Source organism: Photinus pyralis, unplaced genomic scaffold, assembly GCF_008802855.1.
Source record: "Photinus pyralis isolate 1611_PpyrPB1 unplaced genomic scaffold, Ppyr1.3 Ppyr1.4_LG8, whole genome shotgun sequence".
Lineage (NCBI taxonomy): Eukaryota > Metazoa > Arthropoda > Insecta > Coleoptera > Lampyridae > Photinus > Photinus pyralis.
The window spans coordinates 4,893,286-4,916,946 of record NW_022170819.1 but is presented as its reverse complement, the minus strand read 5'-3'; the positions used below and the strand labels follow the sequence as shown (position 1 = coordinate 4,916,946).

General features: G+C 38.5%; 3 protein-coding genes across 6 annotated transcripts; all 3 read left to right on the top strand.

Annotated features, from left to right (window-relative positions):
• Positions 1-805: 805 nt before the first annotated feature.
• LOC116178564 (scaffold attachment factor B2-like) lies at positions 806-16,147 on the top strand. 2 transcript variants are annotated; one of them, XM_031498101.1, is made up of 14 exons: positions 806-1,102; positions 1,152-1,236; positions 1,304-1,359; positions 2,434-2,610; positions 2,662-2,713; positions 8,227-8,335; positions 9,257-9,527; positions 9,577-9,786; positions 9,839-9,937; positions 14,206-14,618; positions 14,670-14,837; positions 15,381-15,505; positions 15,558-15,699; positions 15,851-16,147. In XM_031498101.1, exons 1-14 carry the CDS (start codon positions 977-979, stop codon positions 15,966-15,968), a joined length of 2,151 nt encoding a protein of 716 aa, XP_031353961.1. In that variant the 5' UTR covers positions 806-976; the 3' UTR covers positions 15,969-16,147. The 2 variants fall into 2 exon arrangements, with proteins under 2 accessions (XP_031353961.1, XP_031353960.1); XM_031498100.1 differs by having other exon boundaries at positions 14,670-14,915.
• Positions 16,148-16,247: 100 nt separating this feature from the next.
• On the top strand, positions 16,248-21,043 carry LOC116178566 (the record flags this gene model as incomplete). The annotated part of the gene is given in 9 exon segments (XM_031498102.1): positions 16,248-16,935; positions 17,711-18,115; positions 18,161-18,322; positions 18,376-18,503; positions 18,549-18,918; positions 18,961-19,362; positions 20,169-20,358; positions 20,407-20,543; positions 20,592-21,043. Coding segments are annotated over 8 exon segments (1,710 nt in total). The 5' UTR covers positions 16,248-16,935; positions 17,711-18,052.
• Positions 21,044-21,054: 11 nt separating this feature from the next.
• LOC116178568 lies at positions 21,055-22,682 on the top strand. Of its 3 annotated transcripts, none has more exons than XM_031498112.1 (2): positions 21,055-21,297; positions 21,363-22,682. In XM_031498112.1, the coding sequence occupies exon 2, from the start codon at positions 21,430-21,432 to the stop codon at positions 22,678-22,680; it is 1,251 nt and encodes a 416-aa protein (XP_031353972.1). In that variant the 5' UTR covers positions 21,055-21,297; positions 21,363-21,429; the 3' UTR covers positions 22,681-22,682. The 3 variants fall into 3 exon arrangements, with proteins under 3 accessions (XP_031353972.1, XP_031353971.1, XP_031353973.1); XM_031498111.1 differs by having other exon boundaries at positions 21,055-21,305; XM_031498113.1 differs by having other exon boundaries at positions 21,286-21,305; positions 21,396-22,682.
• The last annotated feature ends 979 nt before the right edge of the window (positions 22,683-23,661 follow it).

The following is a 23,661-nucleotide window of genomic DNA, read 5'->3' as shown; positions in this document are numbered from 1 at the left end:
TTTCACTTTATCTACCTTTGCCGATACTATACTCATTGAATCCTATTAAAATGTCAATTTAGCATATACAAATTTTTTTATTATATTTTTGAGTGGGCGGGGTTCAGCCAAGGCTGCTCTACCGTGCAGGTGGCATCCCTAGAAGGGATGAAGTTATTATTCAAGACAGATTACTATCGGAACAAATAAATCTTTCATTTTCTTTATACAGCACATTAAAAATTAACTGTCTTGTAAATAGAACGCCATATTTGCTCTGAAAAATATGCACTGTATAGCAGTTCTTTGGACAAAATAATTCATCTTGCACCACCATCATCCACCACCACCATTCCACCAATTAACGAACTTTGATCTACAATTAATTTGATAAAGAATCCACTTGCAAAATTTCATTGTAATTGGTCCATTAGTTTTCGAGAACTGTGCTAACGGGCAGATGGACAGACATAGCAAAATTAGGAGCTCGTTAAAAATGAGATCGCTTGCTGGTCCGGAAATATTGCATTATTATTGAAATTTTTCTGATCATTTTGCCTTAATTATATGTACACCCTTCTTTTACTTCTTGATTTCAAAAGGAGAACTTTTTAACAATTGAAAATCAGGAATCAAAGTCGCCTTAGGGACGGGCCTACAGGCTAGGCCAGGAATCGGTGGTTTTTACTACCTTCTCGTTTGTAGTTTTAGTAAGTTTGCAAATAGTAAACGGTTAACAATTGTGTCAGTTTCAGATGGAACATACTGTATACATGATTTTCAATGTAGGTTGGCATCAATGATACACATTTCAGTTGGTAGTAGTGACTCAAACCGGCGTCGTTGTTGGCAAAAAAGTACATATGTCTGCCTAACGATCTTGTGATCATCGTTTTCTACGTTCTTACTTTGTACATTGCAATTAGTAATAGAACGAGAGTTCATTAATGTGATAAATAATTGCGAAGGTGCTCGAATAAATAAATTGTGTTAGACGATGTCGAGCAACGTGGAAAAACGTAAACTTTCCGAGCTCGGGGTGGTCGATTTACGCAGCGAGCTAGAGAAACGGGATCTCGATAAGACCGGACTTAAGCAAGTGTTAGTGGAACGTTTGCAGAAGGTAAGAGATTTTGTGGCGGTATTCGAGATTAAAATCAAATTGCGTTTAGGCTCTGCAAGATGCCGGAGAAGATCCAGCGGTGTTCGAATTTCAAGTAGAGAAAAAGTTGACGAAACGTCCGTCGACCACATCAGGTGAGTCAAGTTGCGAAATTCACAAAATACTGTAGTAAGAACGGTTAGTAATCTCTTGTGTTTGCAGCCGATTCAGAGGTTGCGAAGGATAAGACCGAAGAAAACGGACCAGATAACGTCAAGGTAATTATTACAATTGTGTAGGGAAAGTTCTGTGTCTGGTTGGATGAATTCTAGATAGGATTGGTTTTTTTAAATCGTTAAGTGAAGGATTTGGGAAGGGGTACAATGGCTATACAATAGGCGCTTTCTTTCGGCTACTTCGCGATCGTGATTCTTATGATTACGTTTTACGAAAGAACGTGCAAGGTTAAATCAAAGTATGGTTAAGTTTGCGCGTTGGCTTGTCCTTTATTTATTTTTCGAAAAAATTCTCCTTATGTCATGGTCTTGTCTGCATCTGTCCCATCTGCTCCTTCTCTAATTCTGGAACAAAAACCTTCGCCAATTGATTTCTATGAGTTCAAGGATCAGTGGTGTGAATATGAGCCGAATTAAAAGTCGTGTTTTCAAATACGAGTTGAGTATCAAAAAATACCACTATTGAAAATCGTATGTGATTCTTCATATCGTGTTTGATTCATTAGGTTTGTAGGTGAACGTAGGGCGATACATTTTTTGCTGATAGCACGAATGAGGACAAAGATTTTATGTATCTGCATCTTGAAGTGTGACTATTATTATTAGTATTATCATTATTTTTATCACATCTGTACAATACAGGGTGTTTTTTTGGGAGCTTTAGTTAAACGTTTCTGAGAAAAAAAAGACTACTGAAAAAAAATGGTATCAATTTAATGAATAATTTAAAAACCATAAAGTTGTAGATGTGGGTATCAACAGAACTGAAATTTTATGTAGAATCCAAAAATGCAATAAAAAACAGGGGTGGCTACTGGCTATTTAAAATAGGTAATGAAGTTACTAGCGACTTCTGATAATAGTAAATGATATCCGCTATACAGGCTGATTCAAATTCGAGGGCCACCATGGGGATCTTGTAAACTGTGAGAGATAGATAGGTAGTTTAAATTTGGCAAAGCTGCTTATTTTGATGTTTAACAAAATGCTGTTTTGAAACTGAAAAAATTCCTGCTACTTTATTTGATCTATCACTTTTCAATCGAACTTCTTTACAAACAGCCTCTTAGTAATGTAGCTTAATTTACATGTAGTGATAGACGTAACTATTCACAGGTTAACAATACAAAGGATCAGGAAAAGGAGGAGACCAAGGAGAAGAAAGAGAATTCGCCGAAGAAAGAGGGTGAGAAAAAGATGCCGGATTCCAACGAGGAAGCTCCTGCCGAGTCGGACAATCTTATTCAATTAACATTAGATGAGCAAGAAGAAAATTTTCAGGACGAGGAGGAGGTTTGACCACAGAGCGGTCGTTTGCTATTATTACTGTTTGTACTGTTGTAGGTCGATAGTACGGGTAAAACTGACACGGAGTCCGATAAACCACGCAAGGAAGGTACGTTTAATTTGTGATTATTATTTATTGTACTGACGCATAGAGGAATACCTAAATCGTTGTGGATGTATATATTTTTTTGTTTTAAAAATGTGATCAGTGTTTACGATTTTGGAATTTTTTGTACGGCGCGAAAATTTTGGTCTACTTTTCTGTGTGTGGAAGCAACTGGAATTTTATCTTAAAAATCAATCAAGTTATTGGCCGTTGAAGGATATCACGAAAACTCACATCATGATGACAACATTAAACTATTTCAATGTTTCATCAGGTAAAAGGTACCTATGCAGAGCTAGAAATCCACTTGAATGCTTCACTTATAATAAAGCTTAATCTTCCAAAAAATTTTATGTACTTGAGAGTCGCATTTTTTATGTTAAGGTTTTGAGGTGCAGTGTTGTGCGTAAATCTTCCAGAAGTGTGTAGTGTAAGATCAGTTGCGGAGTTCCAAGAATGCGCAAGATCAGTCGTTTTTAATACTTCGCAAATAACTTAAAAACTACAATGTCTAGTGGATAAATGTTTAAAATCTGAATTAACGTACATGAAGTTGTGTACAAAAAATTCCTGATGCACTTTTTCGCCCGTTTTAATTCTTGGTTTAGAAGGCGTTAACTATGCACCACCAGATCACTTAAATCAGGCAATGGTCATTTATTGCAACCCCATTGGTTAATGAAAAAAGTGTCTACACATATTCAGTTTGAAATTTAGAATGTCGAAGGTTGTTGGAGACCACCACTTCCTACTGGAGGGGGTGGTCAATTAAGTATCATACGCGGTATAGCCGCAGATTACGAGTAGAGCGAGGCCCTTCAGGCATTAATCAACTATTTATATACCGAGCTTTTTGGTTTGGGAGGTTTTTCTTTGATTGTTGAAACATTGAACAAGAGCGACAATAAATAAGTAAATATTGATCTTGGGAATTGTGAGTTATATGGGACGTTTTAACTTGTGTAATTAATGGTATTCAATTTTGGAAACAATTTCAATTGATATTATTTCGAGTAAACCAGCATTTCTTTAGGTAAATTGATTGATTGTTATTATTACGCTCGTATCTTCTCAGTTTCATATGGGGAGAGTTGAGAGCTCCTTCTCCCGAGGCGTTTTTGAAGCGCTGCAGAGCGGCGCGGCGGAGTAGTAGGGTACGCGATTGTGTGGTTCGTCTTTGCAGCGCTACTGTGTCGTGGGCACAACTGCTAACTCGCTCAGCAGCGCTACCAAGTGGCGTTTTTCGCTGGGCGCCGGCGGGTGACATCCGCGAAACGGAAGAGAGGTCACTTTCAGTACATCGATATGGACGCTCTCCTGAAACTTGACGCCATTTTTTAAAAGAACGGCGGCCTCCCTTGGTACTTGCGCTTTCCACTCAAACACCTTCTTTCTTTGCGTGGTGGCGGTTTTGAGTCGCGCCGTGTGAATAGGTCGCGCGCGTTTGTGTGGCGGAAATCGGTTACAAATCGCGCAGACGCGCATGAGCGCCACTCCGTGTAAAGGCGTTCATATAGAATAATATTTCGGTACCAACGGCGCCCTACTTTGCCTCGTGAGAAGGTGCTCTAAGGGCTTTTTCACACGGATCCCTCTGTGGCGCGGGTTATGTTTTGTTTGCAAATTACACGTCACATGCAAGTCACCAACCAACAGGTCAGGTGCCTTCAGTTCACAATGAATAGTTGAAGTGTATAATTGTTTCTTTTGTTGGCGATTCAGAGACGCCGACGTCTACGACAACAAAGAAGTTTTTTGGGTACACCTATTGAACGACTTGAAAAAGGACTGTTTCCAATGTTGCGGAACAAGACAATGAGACACTTTTTTGTTTCTTTAGAAAGCCGAAGAAATCGTTTTGTAACATGAACGATGTGTCTCTGGAATAAATACAACCGTGTGTATCACGTTTCAGCTCCATATTATTGTTTCTTCGAAACGCACCGCCACAAAATGGTCCGTGTGAAAAGGCTCTATTAATAGAAATTGAGTGACTATTGGTAAATGGTAACGAAGGACCGAAGATTATTAGTACGTCGGGTACATGGCTAGAATGGGGAAAATACTGCACTTTTTGATTGGAATATGCCACTTTCTGTGGTAATAATTAATACCAAAAGGCAACTTTTGAGATAGGGAGCCACTCGAAAATCCGTGCAGGAAACCAAAATGGTGACCGTCAAAATGGCGCCATTAGCCGCAATATCTCTGCTCCTAATAGTCCGATTTTGATTTTCTTTTTTTTGATTGAAAGCTCTTGTGACGAGGAAACTTTTTTGCTATATATAACATTTATCTCTAAAACTTAAAAGCTTAAGGATTTAGCACAATTTTAAAAAAGTGTTTTTTTTTTACGAATTTGAATCACAAGTAAGCTCTATCCCGGTCTTTTCGACAAAAAAGGCCATCGTTTAGAAATTAAATCGATACAACCCCAAAACTTTTTGTATCTACCCTGCAAGTTCGGAAAATTTCAATCCGCCATGTTTGTTTTTTTTTAAAAAATGCGCAATATTTGTTTCATCAGGCACGAGATCAAGCATTATGAAAATTGAAAGAAAAGCCTCGTCCATTTTTTTCTCTGAAAAACAGAAAATACACTACTTTTAAAGTAATTACAGACTCAGTATATCAACTTTAACTCGTACTCTCGCTCTTACTTATTTTATTTAACTAGTTGGTTTAAGCTACGACGAATGTGAAATTTGGAGTGCTTATTTATCAGATCATGGATTTTCTCTCGGGTTTTCTTTAAGAATATTAACGGAATATTATGACTTTCAAGTTTTAGATACCTATTCATATAGTTGAATAATTTTTTTATACAGAATCCACCTTCTGTAAGCGGACGATAGAACCTCAATGGTTAAGATTAATGGTAATGGTTTGTTGAGACGAGAAGCCTGAGGGGAAGCCTAAAACGTATTTTTAGGTACATAGGGTGTTCTCTCGATATCCCTTAACAAAAGAATTATTTTTGTAGGTCTTATCGGTTTTTTTTCATAATACTAACCGCGAGGGTAACCGTTTTCCGGATATGCTTTTTATACAGGGTGAAAATTTTATCTTCAAAACATTTTTTAAAGAAGCTTTTTATGACATCCATAATTATAAAAAGTTTGCTACCAATCCACGTACATTCGACTAGCGAAGAATGTTTACAACTGCAGAATAACTTAAATAGCTTAAGTAACTGGTGCAATGCTAATTCATTAACACTGAACATCTCTAAGTGTAAAATAATATCTACACGCGTAAAATGAGCCCAATCCTGTTCAATTACTCTGTCAGTGGTGTCAATCTACTCTGTACGTCATCAATAAAAGATCTGGGAGTAACATTTGATAGCAAATTCACATTTAATGAGCATATAAAAGAAGTGTGTCGATCAGCTAATCGAACTTTGGGATTCCTGATGCGCAACTGTAAGCAAATATCAGATCAGTCAGCTCTTCGGTTCCTTTACTGTAGCTTAGTTCGGTCCAAATTCGAGTACTGTTTGCTAATTTATCATCCCACTTACAATACACATAAATCTGCATTGGAGGCCATAGAGAGAAAATTTTTAAACCTGTTTAACCTGATTCATAATCATATTGATTGTCCCGAACTCCTAAACTATGTATCATTTAAAAATACCTCATGGTGCCAATCGACACACAAATACATTTCATTACCCTATTCCTCGAACTGAGATCCTGTTTAGTTCACCTATCATTTCAATTTGTCGAAAGTTTAATTCAGTATGCCGGAAGTGTGATATACATTTTAGTAGCTTACCGACAATATTAAGGCACATTTCACACTAAAGTATTTTTCTCTTTTTGCGCTTTTTTTTGTGTCATTTTTTGTAATATTTTCACTTGCTCACTTGTTCTGATAATTTTTTTGTTCTTTTTTTTTGTATAATTTGATAATTAGTAATTATATCCGTTTAACTTATTCTTTGTGAATCTCTATTGAGTTTAATTCTAAGTTCTCTTTTTTGAATATTTACAGTACACTTTTATTTTCATATATGTACACTAGATTTATTTAGTACACAAGTACATTGTCCTGTTATTGGAAAATATTCTGTTGGACAATCAATGATTATTATTATTAAATTTGGGGTCAGTAGCATACTTCTGCACGGTCAAAGGGGGCATACTGTTTTTAAATAGCAACCACTATTTTTTTGACGTAGTGAATTATTTGTTGATACAATAAAACTCGTTTTTCAAATAATTGAATTTTAATATTTCTTTAGCTAATCGACTTCGAACCGATTCATCATCAGACCTTAAGAGTCAGAATATTGTGCTGAATAATACAAATCCTTACATATGTTACACATAAAAATCGGGTTGAGCTTACTTCTGATTCAAATTCGTAAAAAAACACTTTTAAAATTGTGCTAAATCCTTCAGTTTTAGAGATAAAGGTTATATAGCAAAAAAGTTCCTCGTCACAAGAGCTTTCAATAAAAAAAAAAGAAAATTAAAATCGGACTATTAGGAGCAGAGATACAAAAAAATATATTGCGGCTAATGGCGTCATTTTGACGACCACCATTTTGGTTTCCTGCACGGATTTTCGAGTGGCTCCCTATCTCAAAAGTTGCCTTTTGGTATTAACTATTACCACAGAAAGTGGCATATTCCAATGAAAAGTGCAGTTTTTTTTACGTACCCAAAGTACTATATATGCCCAGAACGAACTACCACTGCGGAGATTCTCACGTTTCTGTTTTATTTCCTAACCCTGAGCTAGTCGGGTGTTTAACCAGCGGGTGTGAAACAAAAGCAGTGCCAACTCTACCTACTGTTATAGAGCGCACTCTGAATTGCATTAATTTTAACGATAGTCTTGACTTACTTTTTTAGGCAACCCATTTGCAATGTGTTTGTTTACGTATCAAGATTGCTAAAAAATGTATTTCACTCTGGGATCTTATACTATATATTTAATCCAAAATCTCTAGACTGCCAAACAGACCAACATCATAGAAATTTTGTTTGATTCCGATTCCTGGTGTTTGAAGACGCGTATTTCCGTCAAAAAAGTAGAGGGGTCATTTTCTGCCCCAATGCCATATCTCCCTTACTAACGTGCAGGTGGTAAAAAGCGGTCCGCAGTTGATATGTTGCCTAAAATATGTGAACCAATGGACAGATGGACGGAAAGTGACAGCTTTAAAAATGGAAACCACCACCAACGCACCATCTCTACGGCGCCGCGGGATAGTGAAGAAAGTTTCGTCAGAGAATGGCTTTTCAGAAATGTCGCGCCCTTCATCAACAGGTGATTGTTGGGGTTCTTACTGTACACGTTCGTGTTTATCTTAACGTAAAAAATACGTTTCTCAAGGAATGTGAAATATTCATATGGATCTACTCTGTAGTCGCATTGTATGTGGTGAAACAATTTATTAGGTTTAATTTGCAAAGTTTATCAAAACTACCATTGACACAAAAGGTTCTTAGTATGGAGCCATCAAGTTAACCTCATTTCACATACGTGGATTTGTTACATAGATGCCAAGAATACAAGCACGAACGCGGATACCACTAAGGAGCATGAGGATATCGCCGAGAAGACTGAAGCTAAAACGCACGAAGGAAATTCCTCTTCGGCCGGAGTTAGGTTGGTGTTTCCCATATGCAACAATCATCTTTCGGGAGGTTTAAAGTCCGTAACTCATCAGAAAAGATGCTGCTACTTTAAAACTGCCTGAATGGTGTCGTTTATAAGGATCCTTCCAAAGGTTAAGAAGACCGTCACATTCCTGCAATCAGACTGAGTTGAACCTCCGGTTCCGCTAGATGACGTCGTCCGGGTATTGTCAAATTTCAAGACTCCCAAGAAGAAAAGCAAGGCAGCAACGTAACGCGGAATTCCGCAGCTTTTTTGATGAGTTTGAAAAATTACATTAATTTTATTTGCTAAGATTATGGTATCGAAGGTAACTGCTAAGCAAACCAATTTTACTATTATTTGGTCCTGTCCGGATTGATCACAACGAGTTTATGCACGCTTATTCAGTTGGTGTTACCTTTATTAGGCGCGGTTTAAGAAAGGTGCAACATTTTCACTTTAATACGATTACATTTTCTAAGTAGGCAAGTTATAGACCACCACTCTTCACAGCAACCACCTCTCAGTGATGTTTGACTGTCTGATACCTGATGACGTTTCACCGTCCGGTTCCCAATGATGCCTCAGCATCCTGAAGGTAGAAGATCAAGTAAAACTGAAGGGTCTGCAACCGAAGTATCAAAAACAAAAGAAGATGATTGTTACATCAGGAATTCACACACAAAGGAATTTCAAGATGGCTGAATAAGGAGCGCCATTACAGAAGATGCACCCGACAGATCCAGTTCCATAGAGGACTACACCAGAGGGAGTTTCCCCACTAAGGGCGTATTAGAAGTAGAAGAAGTGTTTTTGTATTAAAGTAACGAAGGTGTTTGCACTTATTCTTAAGAAAAGTCGTTCCATTTTGTCAAATACATTATCAACTAACGAACGTAACTATGTTTTTTAATTACATTTATTTTATAGCAAATCGTCCTCAAGCTCATCATCAAGGACCCACAGACAAAACCGGAATTTGTGGATTACGAATATAACGCAAACGACAAAGGCGACGGAATTGAAACAGGTGCTATCCGCCCACGGGAAGGTCATCGGTGCGAAGGTCGTCATTAACGCTAAATACCCCGGAGCGTGCTGCTACGGTTACGTGACTATGGACACCATCGAAGATGCGGACAACTGCATTGCCAAACTCAACAATACCGAGCTGAATGGGAAAATCATTCGCATCGAAAAGGTAGCCGACCGGCCGATTGTCCGCAACCGGGTAATCGTTTTCGTTGTAGGTGCGACCCGACCATATGAACATGGCAAAGCTCGATGCGAAAAAGATGAAAACCGAAGAATCTACAAATGAGAAGGACAAGGATGCATCGCACCGATCCAAATCAAAAGATCATAAAGAAGAAGATAAAAAGAAGGATTTGGATAAAGAAAAGGATAAGAAGGAGGATAAAGATGGCGACAGTGGTGAGGCTAAACGAGACACCAAGCGGGTAAGTGATTGCAGCACAAGTAACGCTCATACCTCATACCTGTGTTTTTCAGAAATCTCGCGATCGCAGTCGTGGCGCGCGAAACGAGCGGGGGCCAAGTCGTAGCAGATCACGTCCAAACCGTGAAATTTTGACATTTGACAAAATTAAGGTAAGCTGTTTACCATGAGAATGGAAAAAAAAGGAAATTTCCCCAGTTTTCCAACTTATCTACAAATTAATTGTATCTGGTTCTTGCAATGAAAGAGCATCTAGAGATGGCGATTTTTGCTTTCATTATTATAGATACATAGAGCCTCTCTGGGAGGATAGGGCTCAGGGAGTCTCAAGGGAATGCAACTTTTCGTTTCGTGTTTTTGTGTTTGTGTTTATTTTATTGATTAGGGGTAGACCGTTATAATATGTTTTAAATGTAGGGGAAATAGTGAGTGTGAAGTTAAGAAAACTACTATTCTACTCCACACATGATGTCTTTTCCAGTACATTTTTCTTCAATTCATCCAGTGTGTTTTCTTTAATAGAATTGTGATATTTTACCAATCGATGCAAATTGGGCAAGCTGTACCTATATCATATCAGAACTGCCTAAAATATGCAACATTTACAGTTTGGTTAAAAGGAAACAGAAAACTATAAAGTTCTCGGCATATTATCAACGGAGTAGTAACAGGTCTAATAAAGCAAAACAAAAACAAACGCTTCTCAAAATTGAAAAAAAAATTAATTTTAAAAATATTTCAGTAAATCTGAAATTTAAATATGTTATTCTTAACAGTATTTCTAGCTTACATTTATCATGGCATACATTTTCATCGGTTATAACAATCTGGCAGACAGATAAAGTACCGCTCGAGCATACGTATACATGTGTACAGTAAGTAAGTACTTACCTACTTTTCTGTCAGTTTAATCAGCATGTTCTTGAATTTACTATTACCTACTATTATTAAGCATCCTCAGATCTAGCCTCAGATCCTTTATAGTTTTGTATTGTCGTCCGTCCGTGCTATAACTCTTTTTTTAAAGTGGCAGATCGTGTTAAAATTTGCTATACGGGTACTTTGGCCATTAAGGACGGACGCTCTGATTTTCGGGAAAGTGGCTCAACAGGAACAAAAATTATTAATTTTTTTCTTAACATTCAATAATACAAAACTAATGCTTTTTGCTTTTAAAAAAATATACAATATTGTTGGATATATCCTGATGATGCTGATGGGACTTAAATTTACTGTAGGTCCCATCAGGATCATCTTCTTCGTCGTTAGATAGGATTAGAGCAAGAATTTGTAAATTGATTTTTTGGTATAAAATAAACCATTTCGAGACATTCGCTCTACAATTATCACTCATGTTTTAGAGGAGTTAGGGATCGGAAAAAACCAAGACATTTCTGCAGAATGACAGTTGTCCAATATTAAAAAAGTTCTTGTTAATCTGGAAGCCAAAATTAACCATAATCCGCCACCTTATACGGATGTATACTTGATGGATTTTTTATATTACATTCTAATTTAATTTAATCCTGCTTTCTTTAATAAGGGAATCAAAAAGACGACTAACCTTGTTGAAAAAAAAAATTCCATTTCAAGAAGCCTTTACAGCTTTGAATTGAATTGAAATACCCCTTATCTTTTCTTTCTTTTGTAATTTGTTAAGCTGGATTTATTTTGAAATGACTACATTAGTCATAGACAAATACCATTTCCGTTACCTAGAAGTATTCAGGCTTTCATTAATCATTTAAATCTGAAAATTTACTTGCCAACATAGTTTTTATTGATCTATCAAAAGAAAATATCATGATTTTTCCACTGGATGTCTATAGCAACTTTCTTATTTTAAATAGAACACCCTGTATTTTATTACATTTTCGAAATCTACATGAAAATCTACGTCGTTTGATACCACATTTCCCTATACCCAGCATCAAAGGTTTTCCAGTAATTCAAGATTTTTCAAATTTCAAAAATTGACAGTACTGACTTGATTCTATGCAACAATGATTTAAATTTTGATCGCCCTTTTACAGGGTGTTTTAAAACTAATGGTCAACTATTAACACGTCATGCATGATACATGCTTTATTTTTTTGCACTTTCAAATGTTGAAAAAAATTCTACATCAATCTAGTATTACTTTCCATTTTCCTATCTGTTATGCTTTCCGTTTTATTTGAGATTTTCTAAAATTGTGACCCTTATGCATAATTTTCTTAGAAAGCTTTGAAATAACGTTAGAAGGCTTGTCAGACCTTTTTATAGTTATAGTTGATAGTGATGGTAGATGAATAAAAAGTTAAATAATGAAGACATAATAAACAGAAACAGGTAATAATAACAAACGACAATATAAAAAAAACCAACATCAATTGAGGTTTTGTTTTACGTGGCCACCGTTTTTTTCAATACATAATAGGATCTTCCGATTAATTCCTGTGGTAGCCGTCTCTCTAATGTCTACTACATCCATTTCATTAAAAGCTCTTCTCAGCCTAACTTCCAGTTCTTCATGAAAAGCAACTGGTGTGAACTAAATGTTGTCTTTATATGACCCCACACAAAAAACCCCAATGGCGTTATATCTGAAGTTCTAGGAGGCCAACGCCATAGTCCTCTGGCTCCTGTCTTCAAAAATGTTCGTCAAAGATATATAAGCATCATGGATAGAATGAGCCCGCGCTCCGTCATGTTGAAACCAGTTGTTTTCTTTATGTAAATTCTCAAAGGCTGGTAAAATAACAACTACTAGCGCATTTATTTCAAGGCCTCCTAAGAAAATTATGCATAACGGTTACAATTTTAGAAAGTCTATAACAAAATGGAAAGCATAACAGAATGATATGTATAGGGAATGTTATACTAGATCGATGTAGAATTTTTTTGACATTTGAAAGTGCAAAAAAAATCATGTTTCGTTTGAAAAATCAACTTTTTAAGGTTTGAAGTTAAATAAAATTGACCATTAGTTTTAAAACACCCTGTAGAAGGGCAAACAAAATTTAAATCATTGTCACGCAGCATCAAGTGAGTACTGCCGATTTTGAAATACTTTTTGAAATTGAAGTCAACTGAGTCATAGATACACAGGACTCAAAAGGATAACAGCCAAACATCAAAAATGTTCAAAATCTTGAATAACTTGAAAACCTTTGATGCTGGGTGTAGGGAAATTAGTATCAAACGGCGTAGATTTTCATGTAGATTTCGAAAATACAGGGCGTTCTATTTAAAATAAGAAGTTGCTATCGACATGCGATAGAATGAGAAGTGAAATGATCATTCTTTCGAAAGGTCAAGAAAAACTATGTTGGTGTGCACATGGTCAGATTTAATTGATCAATGAAAGCCTGAATACTTTTAGGTATTGGTTTGCGTGACACAGCCTGTAATACTTGGAGTAATTACGGATGTAGGTATCCACAAGAATCTTACCATTACAAACTTCTAGTCAATGAAACCAGTACAGAAATACATTAAATTACATTATTAGCTAATTATAGGAAGGTGTTAATGACGCCGGACAAAGCCCAAGAAGGTGAATTCAATTGCAGATAACAATGAATAGCCTAATCTCTAAAACTATTGTTAGACCAATGAATAGGATTAATTCACAATTGCCAGTTAATGACAATTTCGCCAGCGGGTATATGGTGTAATTTAAGTTGCCTAACTGTGCTTTCAATTGGTGAAATACTTCATGATGTCATCGAAACATTTTCCCCAATTTTTGTTCTTAATTTAAGGGATGAAAAAGATATATCTATGTACAATCATACAATTTTGTTAGCTGGTTGTAAATCGCCAAAACCCATGTCTGGCGTCGTTATCTTAAAGACAAGCTTTATCAATTGTACTAGTTATTTCCAAAATTATGGTAAACTTCCAAACTTCCAAAATCGGTTTACGCACAATCATTCTGTTGGTTAATACCCACAATATTTGACGTCGCCCCTTTTTTTTAATTCGATTATAAACTCAAAATCTTAAAGAAATGATTCGCTGTTTTGCGGATAGTTCAACATTCACTGCAGAGCCGCCTTAAACAATCGGTATAATATAATATGTTGCTATAAACTTTTTTTAAAAATAGTCTGAACATTTAATAATAATAATAATTTTGTAGATAAAGGTTTAAATTTATAAGTCCTTTAAAAAAAAATTTTTTTTTAAACAACGGCGGGCGCTCTTATGGAAATTTACATTGGGTGCAGTGGGTACAGAACACGCTTAAGAAATTTTACGCTCTTTTCAAAAACTTGAAAATATTGTATGGTGATCTGTATGAAAAAATGTAGTTTAGGGTGATACACCCAGATCCATTTTTCTCATAAAAGTTAATTTGGACCACCCTGTACAATATAAATATAATGTAGTTCATATGTCTTTCCTTAACTCATGGGATGAAAATGTTACTTAGGAAGAACGTGAGCGGCAGCGTTTCAGAGAACGCGAACGCATGTTGAGGGAGGAAAGTAGACGTCGTCGTGAGGAAGCCGCCCGCCAACGTGACGTTGACAGAATCCAGCGCTCCGAGGCGGCGCGCTTGGATCGCGAGAGAGAGAAGCTAAGATTCGAAAGGGAGAAGTTGGAAAGAGAGAAGGCGGAAATTATTCGACTTGAACGCGAACGCCAGAAGGTGGAGCGGGAGAAGTTGGAGTTGGAAAAGTTACAGCTGCAAAGGGTCAAGATGCGATTGCAAGAGGAAGAGCTGCGCCCGGTTAAACGTCCCGCACCGTTCCGTCGCGAAGGCTCGTACGAAGATCGAAAACGTGCCAGTACCACCAGCAAACGCTACGACGAGCCGTCGGGAATGCGCTATCAGTCGCCAAGGTTTGTTTTCGGCCGGTGAAAGCAAGCTTATTTCTCTGTATTTTTTTTTAGCGTCAAAGTGCAGGCGGTGTCTTCCAAAAAATTTACACCCCCTTCAAAGGACTACAAATCTTCGAGAGTGTACGATAAACGCGACTCGTATTCAAAAAGCGATCGGGATTACGAATCGAAGCATTCTCAGTCTGCACTGTCCAGGGAAGCTCCTACCAGCATAACAAAGTATGAAGGAAGTTCCGTTTTCAATATTAGTCATGAAAGGGATGCGCGTACGGGTGCATCTGCTATAGCAGCCCCAAGGTATTTACTTTGTTTGCTGTGCTGAGGCTAACACATGCTTCTTGGTGGCTCTACGTGCTTCCCGTTATTTTTTTAAAATTCATTGTTTATTGAATCGGTTGTTTCCCACCCGCATGCCTCACTATTGGTAACATTGAGTCTCTTCAATTACAGTGGACACATGTGTCTTGTACTTCAATGTAGCTTGGTTTAAATTTAAAGCATGTTTGGGTTACTTAGGGGTTGTAATTATTCATCTCAACTGATTGGTAAGAGTGGCTATGAGTGCAGTAGGGAACAGTAAATCGCTAGCGTCCATGCGTTTTTGATTATTTTTTAAATTTTTGCCATCTTGCTCAGAATCAGTGTCTGAGGGGATATGTTGCAGTATTGCAAAACCCAGTATTAAAGTGCATGCGGTCAGGTTGAATACTGACTTCTTAATATGAACTAGTTGTGCATAATTACTAAACAAACATACTACAGGATCGCCAAGGATTCGCGGTATGTCGAGCGTGAACGGGATCGCAGCCCCCACTATCGCCGCTCCATTCCTGAACACAAAAGCGAAGTACGACCAACCCACGAGCGTTCCTATGAGGCAGTGAAAGGTAAATAAGTGAGCTTGACCTTGGAATGTCGTTAACAACGTTCTTTTGACAGAACGCGAGCGTAACAGCAGCGGTAGCGGTTGGGGGCACCCCAATCCAACACCCAGTAAACAATTTAGCACCAACAGCATGCCCTTTAAAACTTGGAGTAGTAAAGACTCTTGGAGACCCGATGTTTCTAATAATGGCGATCGGTATGTATTGACATTACACAAATTGGGCCATATTCGCAGTAAAATTGCCGAATATTTCAATTGGCTAGAAATTTGTTAAAAACTTTTGCAGTAGTTAATTAGTTTCGAGTTGACCATTATTCCGCCAGTGACACCTTACATTTATGTTTAGATGGAACTCCGGAAGTGTCCCACGTGGCGAGCCAGCCTGTCCTGCTCCTCCTAGTATGGAGAATTATACTCGAGGACGATTTGAGTATAAACCCATGAGAAGTATTAGAAAATATTAAGTGTATGTCAATGCTGAAAATGTTCTCAGATTTATTCTTATGTAGATTACTTTTGACCAAAAAATGTTTTGTTTGTTTTATAATATTAACGATTGCAAGTCTGGGCTATATGTATTATAAGTGTATACTAATGAACCCCTTCATTAGGATAAATAAAAACAGTTTTGTGGTTTCCTGTGTTTTGGGATTTTAATATTCTCCTCTGTGCATGTTTGGTATGTGGTTTTTTGTTAGTTTCACTCATGTTAAATATTTAATTGAAGTAGAAGTTGGTATCATAATGTGTATGTTGTTGGCCATACCCAAATGTCCTCAAATCCACTATAAAATAACATGGTTTTTAATTGTCAGCTGCTTCAGGTTGCAGAAGCACTTCCAGACTAACTCAGACATACAAATACAAGTGGCTACTTGACTGTCAGTGAGAGTACCCTTTTTTTGTATTCAGATTTTTGATACTGCAGATTTATGGCATGAACCATGGTTTGAAAGAGGGTGGGGAAACGTCCCGTATTTAAACGAACACCACTTCCATTATCAAATAACCTCCTTGACTTGATAACACCAGGCGAACGTGCAAAACATTCCGTTGCGCAGATGTGTTGTGGAAAGTTACGTAGCAAACCCATTTATTAATCAAGGTGTGCACCTAATTTGTTTATACAAGGTGTTACTAACATTATAAATAAAATGGCAACCGATAAAAAGGTTAAAGACAATTAATTTGTGCTTGCGGTTGCTGCTAACCCTAAGTTATAAGAGTAATTTGTGGACATTTCCATACTGCGGGAGCATTAGTAATTTTTTCCCCATAAATATACTAAATTGGAACTAATAACCTGTGAGGAAGATGAAGGTTGTGCCGTTGTTCAACGAGTAACCAAATAAAGGCGTTAAACCATCCAATTTTCCCCACTCGCTGCTACCTTTCCAAAGGAGAACATCAGCTACCAACTGATCGATAAATGTAAGTTAATTGAATTTTTTAGGAATCACGTAGGAGCGTTTTCATTAATGAGGGGGCCAAAATTATGTAACTCCTGTGGTGAAATGTTAGATATTTAATTCAAAATCGACACACATCCTAAACTTGATTCATGCACCAAGAGTCCTTCCAACGTTCCCCCCAATTCCAATTATTAACAACCGACCCAGCTCGTTCATGATTTTGTCCATTAGCTCGTGTCATGATAACTCGTGAACGGTTTCGAATTTCCCTATTCGAAATTTTCAGTAATAGTCAAGGGACTAACTGATTAAAATTTGATCATTTGGACTTTCTGCCCGTTCATCCGTTTGTTGCTCTTGTATAACCTTCCTTTTTTACCAAAATTCGACAACACCAAAATTTCTCGGGAAAACCCTTTCTTATTAATTTTGGTGCGTAGAATCCAAAACAATTCATACTTTTTCGATCGGACTTCTCAATCAAAAGTTATAGACTAGAAACCAGTTTCGAAAGAAAATTCAAAGGGCTGTAACTTTTGAACTAGTAGCCCAATCTTGGAACTGTTTGAAATTATGGATTCTACAGGCCACATTCTCTAAGGAACATATAATTGCCAAAATTAATTATCTTTAATAATAAGAAAGTTAATGGGGCAAAAAAATTTCGACTAAAATTCTTTACGGGAAAAAACCATTGTTCTCTTGAAATATTTTTATTTTATAAAAATTGTCTCATCAGGATCGCAGAAACGCATGAAGCGGTAGATAAATATACCTAAAATATTTGTTTGTAGATATCTACAGTGTGTTACGTTTTACTGATAAGATACTGTAGAAACAAATGAAGCCGAGAGATATTTTCCTGGCGGAAATTTCTTATTTAAAACTTGTCAGGATCACAGAAACGCAAGGAGTGAGTAGAAATAATTTCCGGATAGACACCTCTTGTTTTATGTGCTCATGATAAATTTTTTTTTCTTCGTATCATGCTGGTCTGAATATTTCTAAACCCCATTTGAGTTTCATCACACCATGGATACCTACGATTTATTTCAAACGTATTGCTAGAAACCCCTCTAAGAGCATCTGCCACCGGTTGCTATGGACCTATTATATCAATACTAGCTGCGACCAAAATGGTGGTAACAAGCAAAACTGGTCTTCTGGCAAGTACAACAAAAAAATTAATTCGGACGCAGGTAATTAAAAATCCGTAGCAAACTGAATTATAGAGATCATGCTAGGACAATAGCGTCAGCCTAAAAGTGGTAGCAACATCTGCTCCGTATGTCCTGAAACCGTTTGCGGGCCTTTATAATCCGTTTCCATACGGATGCTCCCTTCTGTGCAACCACCCGGCTGACTCTGAGGCGAGGGAGTTGCTTCGAAGGGCTAAGGACACCTGGGTGATTGACTACGAAGGAATGTTGTGAATTGTAGTTTGATTTTTCATTCGTAGGCAAACGAAGGGAAAAATTTGCTTTTATCAGACGAAGTGGAAGCCATACGGGCATCTTTGGGCCAACTGCATGTGAAAATCACAAGTGATCTTCCCATCGGTAGCGTACCGGAGGAGTTATTCAGGCGGTGAGTACCATTACTAGAGGAGCATACAACTGAAGTGTGGTTCAGCTATACAGAGACCGACTCAAGACCGTTAACTCCTGCCCCTACACTCGTTAGCGCGCATACTCGAGCTTCGGGGTCGCGGAGGTGCGTCACTCCCGATCCAATGTTAAATACTGATGTTAGAGAGAAGACGCAACTGATCTTAGATCTAAGAAGGAGCCACAGCCAGGAGACTCTATCGTGGTGCGCGGGACTGCACCACGAAATACCGTCCATAACCGTCGCACTGATGCCAGAGGAGCGGAAGTCTTCAGGTGCCACGTACCGCTCGACCGATACTCCGGAGACGCCCCGAAAGCGACCCGGACGACGCAGCAAACCAGCTTCCCCAGTCAAAGCGGCGGCTAACAGCAACGACACCAAACCCGAAAAGGTACACTTTTTAAATGCTATACTGATGCGTTATCGTCCACAGACATACCTGAAAGTTGCAGAGGGCGATGACGACGACGACAATAGCGAGTGCGAGGGCGACGAAGACGAGGAGAGTATAATCAGGAGGAGAGGGAAAAAGAGAAGGAGACGAAGCCGAGACGCGTCCAGAGGACCGCCCGCCTTTCAGTCCTCGATCGATCCCGAAACGTTGGTCGCGACGATCGGGCCCGAATCCCATAATCCTAGCGCGCGTCCTTCCCTCGTTCCCAACGATGCGTCTCTCGCGGAAAACGGGATTACCCTAGAAGTTCCAGTTATCACGGCTAGAAGCACGACGCGCCCTAGTTCTTTGGACATCAACTCGTTTTTGGACCATGATATTTTAAAGCTGTTGAGAAGGGAGCTGGATGAGGAGGTCATTGGGAATGAGTTTAACATTAAGGTAAGGTTACCGTGCATTTGTTTTGTGAGCCTAAGTAAGATCTTGTAGGATTGTCAGTTCGGTTTTCCGGTTTACAGTTTCCATTTTCTAATTCCAGTTCGAAATTTTGAATTTCCAGTTTTGATTCTTGCTTCCAATCGAGTTACACGTTTCCAGTAAGTTATCCAAATTCAGTTTTCACTTTCTGGTTCCGTCTTCGACGTTTCCAAGCTGCAGCTTTTCCTTGTCCTATTCCCATTTCCGAGATTAAATATGGTGCGAAGTGATACTTTTGAAGACGTACGCAAATATTTTCGTTTCATTATATCATTGGAGTAACTTTTGCATAAAAATAAATAGTTACTACGAAGGCGCGGTGGTTAAATTACAGAACGTTTTATTGCGCTATTTTTGGAGTCTAGTTACGGTTAAAAAACCGGTTAATTAATCAAATTTGTGCACCTAATTTGTTTAGACGAGGTGCTAATAACATTATAAATAAAACGGCTACCGGTAAAAAGGTTAAAGACAATTAATTCGTGCTTTTGTTTGCTGCATACCCTAAGTTATAAAAGGGTCATCCCTAGTGCTGCCGACTGGAGAACATTTTGACTCGATAAATGATTATTATATTAAATATTTTGAGTTTTCTTGCATTGTGTAACCATAGGAGTCGATTTTTTTGGGATTTAAGCATACGGGGATTTATCCCGTGAACAAATTTGTATCCAAACCAAAGCTAATATTGACGCTTTCAACCATCGAGAGCAAATAGAAAGACCGTGTTTTGACTCACAAGGTAAACTGCAGTCGAAACTGTCTTTTAGAGACGGAAAGCATTGGAGGAGGCGTTAAAAGCACAGTCACTCAAAAAGACAATGTCCAATGAGCTGAAGGAGCTGAAAGACGAGCTCCAAACGAACTTTACCGACAAAGACGCGTTCCTGGGCATACCACGAATGTTCAGTAGGACAAGTGCACGATTCGAATTGCCCATGGATAGTCGTGCGTTGGGTGGTAAATTGATTTTAGCAAAGATTTGCTAGTTAATTAGTCTCACTTTAGCCATGACGCCACTGCAATACGTAACGGATTACGTAATCGTGTCGAATTCGAGAAAGCAACTGTACAATCATATATTCAAGAAGTTTATGAACGAGAATGATTTGGAAAATGAGCAACGAAGAGTTATTTTAGGGAAGGTAATTATGACATAGCGGAGACGCAGGTTAAAGAGTTTGCCTGTTTAGAATTTGCTGCCCGCTCTCAATGAAGTTATGTCGAAAAACATGAGCGTCGAGCAAGGTGCCAAGTTTCGTAATTTAGTCGAATGGGAAGACGAGAGCGATGTACAGTTCAAAACCTTTTGTGGAATATGCGCTTTGTGTGAAAGATTGCTCGCTCCTGATTATCCGCTTTTGGTGTTGCCAAAACGGGAAGATCCATGCCATGAAGTATGTACAGTCTTTTGCAGAATGAATGGATTTGCAAAATTGCAGTGTAGGTAACTAACACAGCGCACTACCTCTGGTAGATCCCTTTCTCAAAGCAACAAAGCTAAATTCATTTTTTGGTAGCAGCAGATATTTTTGCAATTTCCTTTGTCAGATCAAAAAGATCACGGTACCTTAGGTACCAATGTTGGTCGCCTATACTACAGTTTGGCTATCCGAGAACCACCTTCATTCTTTTTAAATCAATTTTATATTTCGACATCCAATCCGAAGACATTGTATAGAATACCATGTAGTTCGCTTGCTCGAACTCATATCACGAGTATTTAAAGAAAGGTTTCACAAAAAGGAAACAAAAATAGAAGTTCGACCCTGCCGCCGAGCCGCCACTGAGTTAACCTTGCGTTTCGTTCCTCGCGCCAGGCGTCAGGTGATTCATTCTTCGCTTTCTCGTGCTCGTGTTCACATTCACATCGTTGTCTTGCGTTTTTCGACGATTTTGGTATCTGAGTATAACTAAATGATTTTATTTTAGCGGTTTTTATTAACCATAGGTATTTTTTTTAGGCTTGTGCATGTTTTTGGCGTTGTCGACCATAGGCCTTTTTCGCCCGTATGTAATTTTTTACTACACATGGGCAAGTCCAACAAGCGGCATCGCTCTAGGAGCAGGGGGACGTCAAAAAGCGACCTACGAAAACGCCTTCGTAGGCTTGAGAGACTTTTAGAGGATAAGGAAAATGTGGACGGCGGCCATGACAGGCAGTCTCGGCCTCCTTTTCGTGCTATTAATAGAAGATCGGATTCCCGGTCTAAACGCGACTGCTCTGATTGCAGTTACAGCAGCGTTGAAAGCTTAAGCATTGCTGATGTTCCATCAACAAGTAGGCATCTTAGACGAAGACGTTCTTTGTCTGCTGAGGCTTCGTTAAGCCTTTCGCCTGCTCCTTCTTTAAGGGCAGGTGACAAATCCCAGACTTCTTTAAGTCTTTCTCCTCACTGTGAGGCTGAGGACCTACACGGAGCGGATGGTAGACCAAAGCCTAGAGCTCCTTTGAACTCGACTAACGGCCCTGAGACCGAATTGGAAGAAAATGTACTCATCATCGACGACGGCTCTTTAGCCCTTGATGATTTTGGAGACGTTTTAGGAAATGATTGCCCTAGTACTCCAGTTAAGGCGGACTGTTTACATGAGGCACTTTCCTCAAGGTGGAACTACATTGTAACAAATGGCCTTTCGCAGGAAAATTTACTTTCCTTAACTCAACGTTATGCAGTCCCGGAGAACTGTCCGACACTTAACTCACCTAAGCTAAATCCCGAAGTTTTAGCAATTTTGGCCAACGATCGGGTGGCTCGGGACAATTTTAATAAAAGTATCCAAACGAAACTCGCAACGGTTTTGGGAGCTATGGGAAAGTCTTTGACAGCTTTGCTGAATGACAATCCTATTCCAAAAAAGTTACGTGATGAAATTGTAGCCCCTTTGGGTGATGCTAGTCGTTTACTGGCGCACACCTTTCACGACATCTCTGACTCTAGGCGTAATTTGATTTTACCAACCCTTAACAAAAACATTAGGGAGGTTCTAGGGAGAACTAAACCAGGAGATTTCCTTTTTGGATCAGATGTTTCAGAGAGCGTCAGGGAAGCTAAGTCTCTACAGAACGCAGGAAAGGAATTAAAGGCGGCTACTCCTTTGCAATTCTCAGCTTCATACAGAGGTGGTAGGAACTCTGGGCGAATTCGTTTGAAGCCTGTGTTCACATCAGCGAAAGACCAGCGTTCTTTAAACCGTTACGGCCCGACTCGTCAAAAGGGACAGTCGAGATCATTCCGAGGCCAGCAGTCCCATCAGAAGCAGGGGAAATACAGACGATAGAGCAGGTAAGCCCAATTGGTGGTAGGCTCTCACTTTTCTATGACAAATGGTGTTTGATTACTTCAAATCCCGTAATACTGAAATGGATTAAAGGCTATGCCTTGCCATTTTGTAGTTCACCTAGTCTAGAGCAAGTACCCCCAACAAAGACCTGGACGACTAAAGACACTGCTATGCATGAGGCAATTAAGTCTTTACTCAATTTAAATGCGATAAGCAAGTGCAGTCCTTGTCCAGGGCATTTTATTTCTAATATCTTTTTGGCTGATAAATCTGATGGCGGTAAACGATTCATACTTAATTTAAAACATCTTAATTCCTTTTTACAAACATCTCATTTTAAAATGGAAGACATTCGAACGGCCTTAAGGCTTGTCAAAAAAGGGTGTTGGTTCACAACTATTGATATTAAAGATGCCTACTTCCATATAGCCATTGACCCAAAATTTAGAAAGTTCTTGAGGTTTCAATTTAATCACGATCTGTATGAATTTGCATGTTTGCCTTTTGGGTTGGCTTCAGCCCCTTATGTGTTCACAAAACTAATGAGACCTGTTACACAATGGCTTCGATCTAAAAACATTATTTGTGTGTGTTATCTGGATGACTTTCTGTTATTCAATTCTTCGTATGAAGGCTCCTTACATGACACTAAGGTAACCGTAAATTTTTTGAAGTCCTTAGGGTTTTCTATAAACGTTAAGAAAAGTCATTTGAACCCCAGTCAAACCATTAGATTTCTGGGGTTTTTATTAGACTCAGAACTATTGAAAATTTCTTTACCTGCAGAAAAGAGGGAAAAAATAAAGACTTGGAGTAAAACTCTCCGGTCTAAGTCTCAATGCAAAATTCGTGATCTGGCGCAGTATATAGGATACCTGGTCTCTGTTTGCCAAGGCGTCAAGTACGGGGGGGCTCATGTTAAGCTCTTTGAACGCCACAAGTGTCTAGCACTAGCAAAAATTAATGGGGATTTTTCAG

Bases quoted from the DNA above. Each gene is read 5' to 3' on its own strand.
- LOC116178564 (XM_031498100.1), top strand. From the start codon at position 977: ATGTCGAGCAACGTGGAAAAACGTAAACTTTCCGAGCTCGGGGTGGTC. The intron at 1,360-2,433 runs GTAATTATTACA...AACTATTCACAG, and splicing joins ACGGACCAGATAACGTCAAG to GTTAACAATACAAAGGATCA. The intron at 15,506-15,557 runs GTAAATAAGTGA...TTCTTTTGACAG, and splicing joins TTCCTATGAGGCAGTGAAAG to AACGCGAGCGTAACAGCAGC.
- LOC116178568 (XM_031498112.1), top strand. From the start codon at position 21,430: ATGGGCAAGTCCAACAAGCGGCATCGCTCTAGGAGCAGGGGGACGTCA.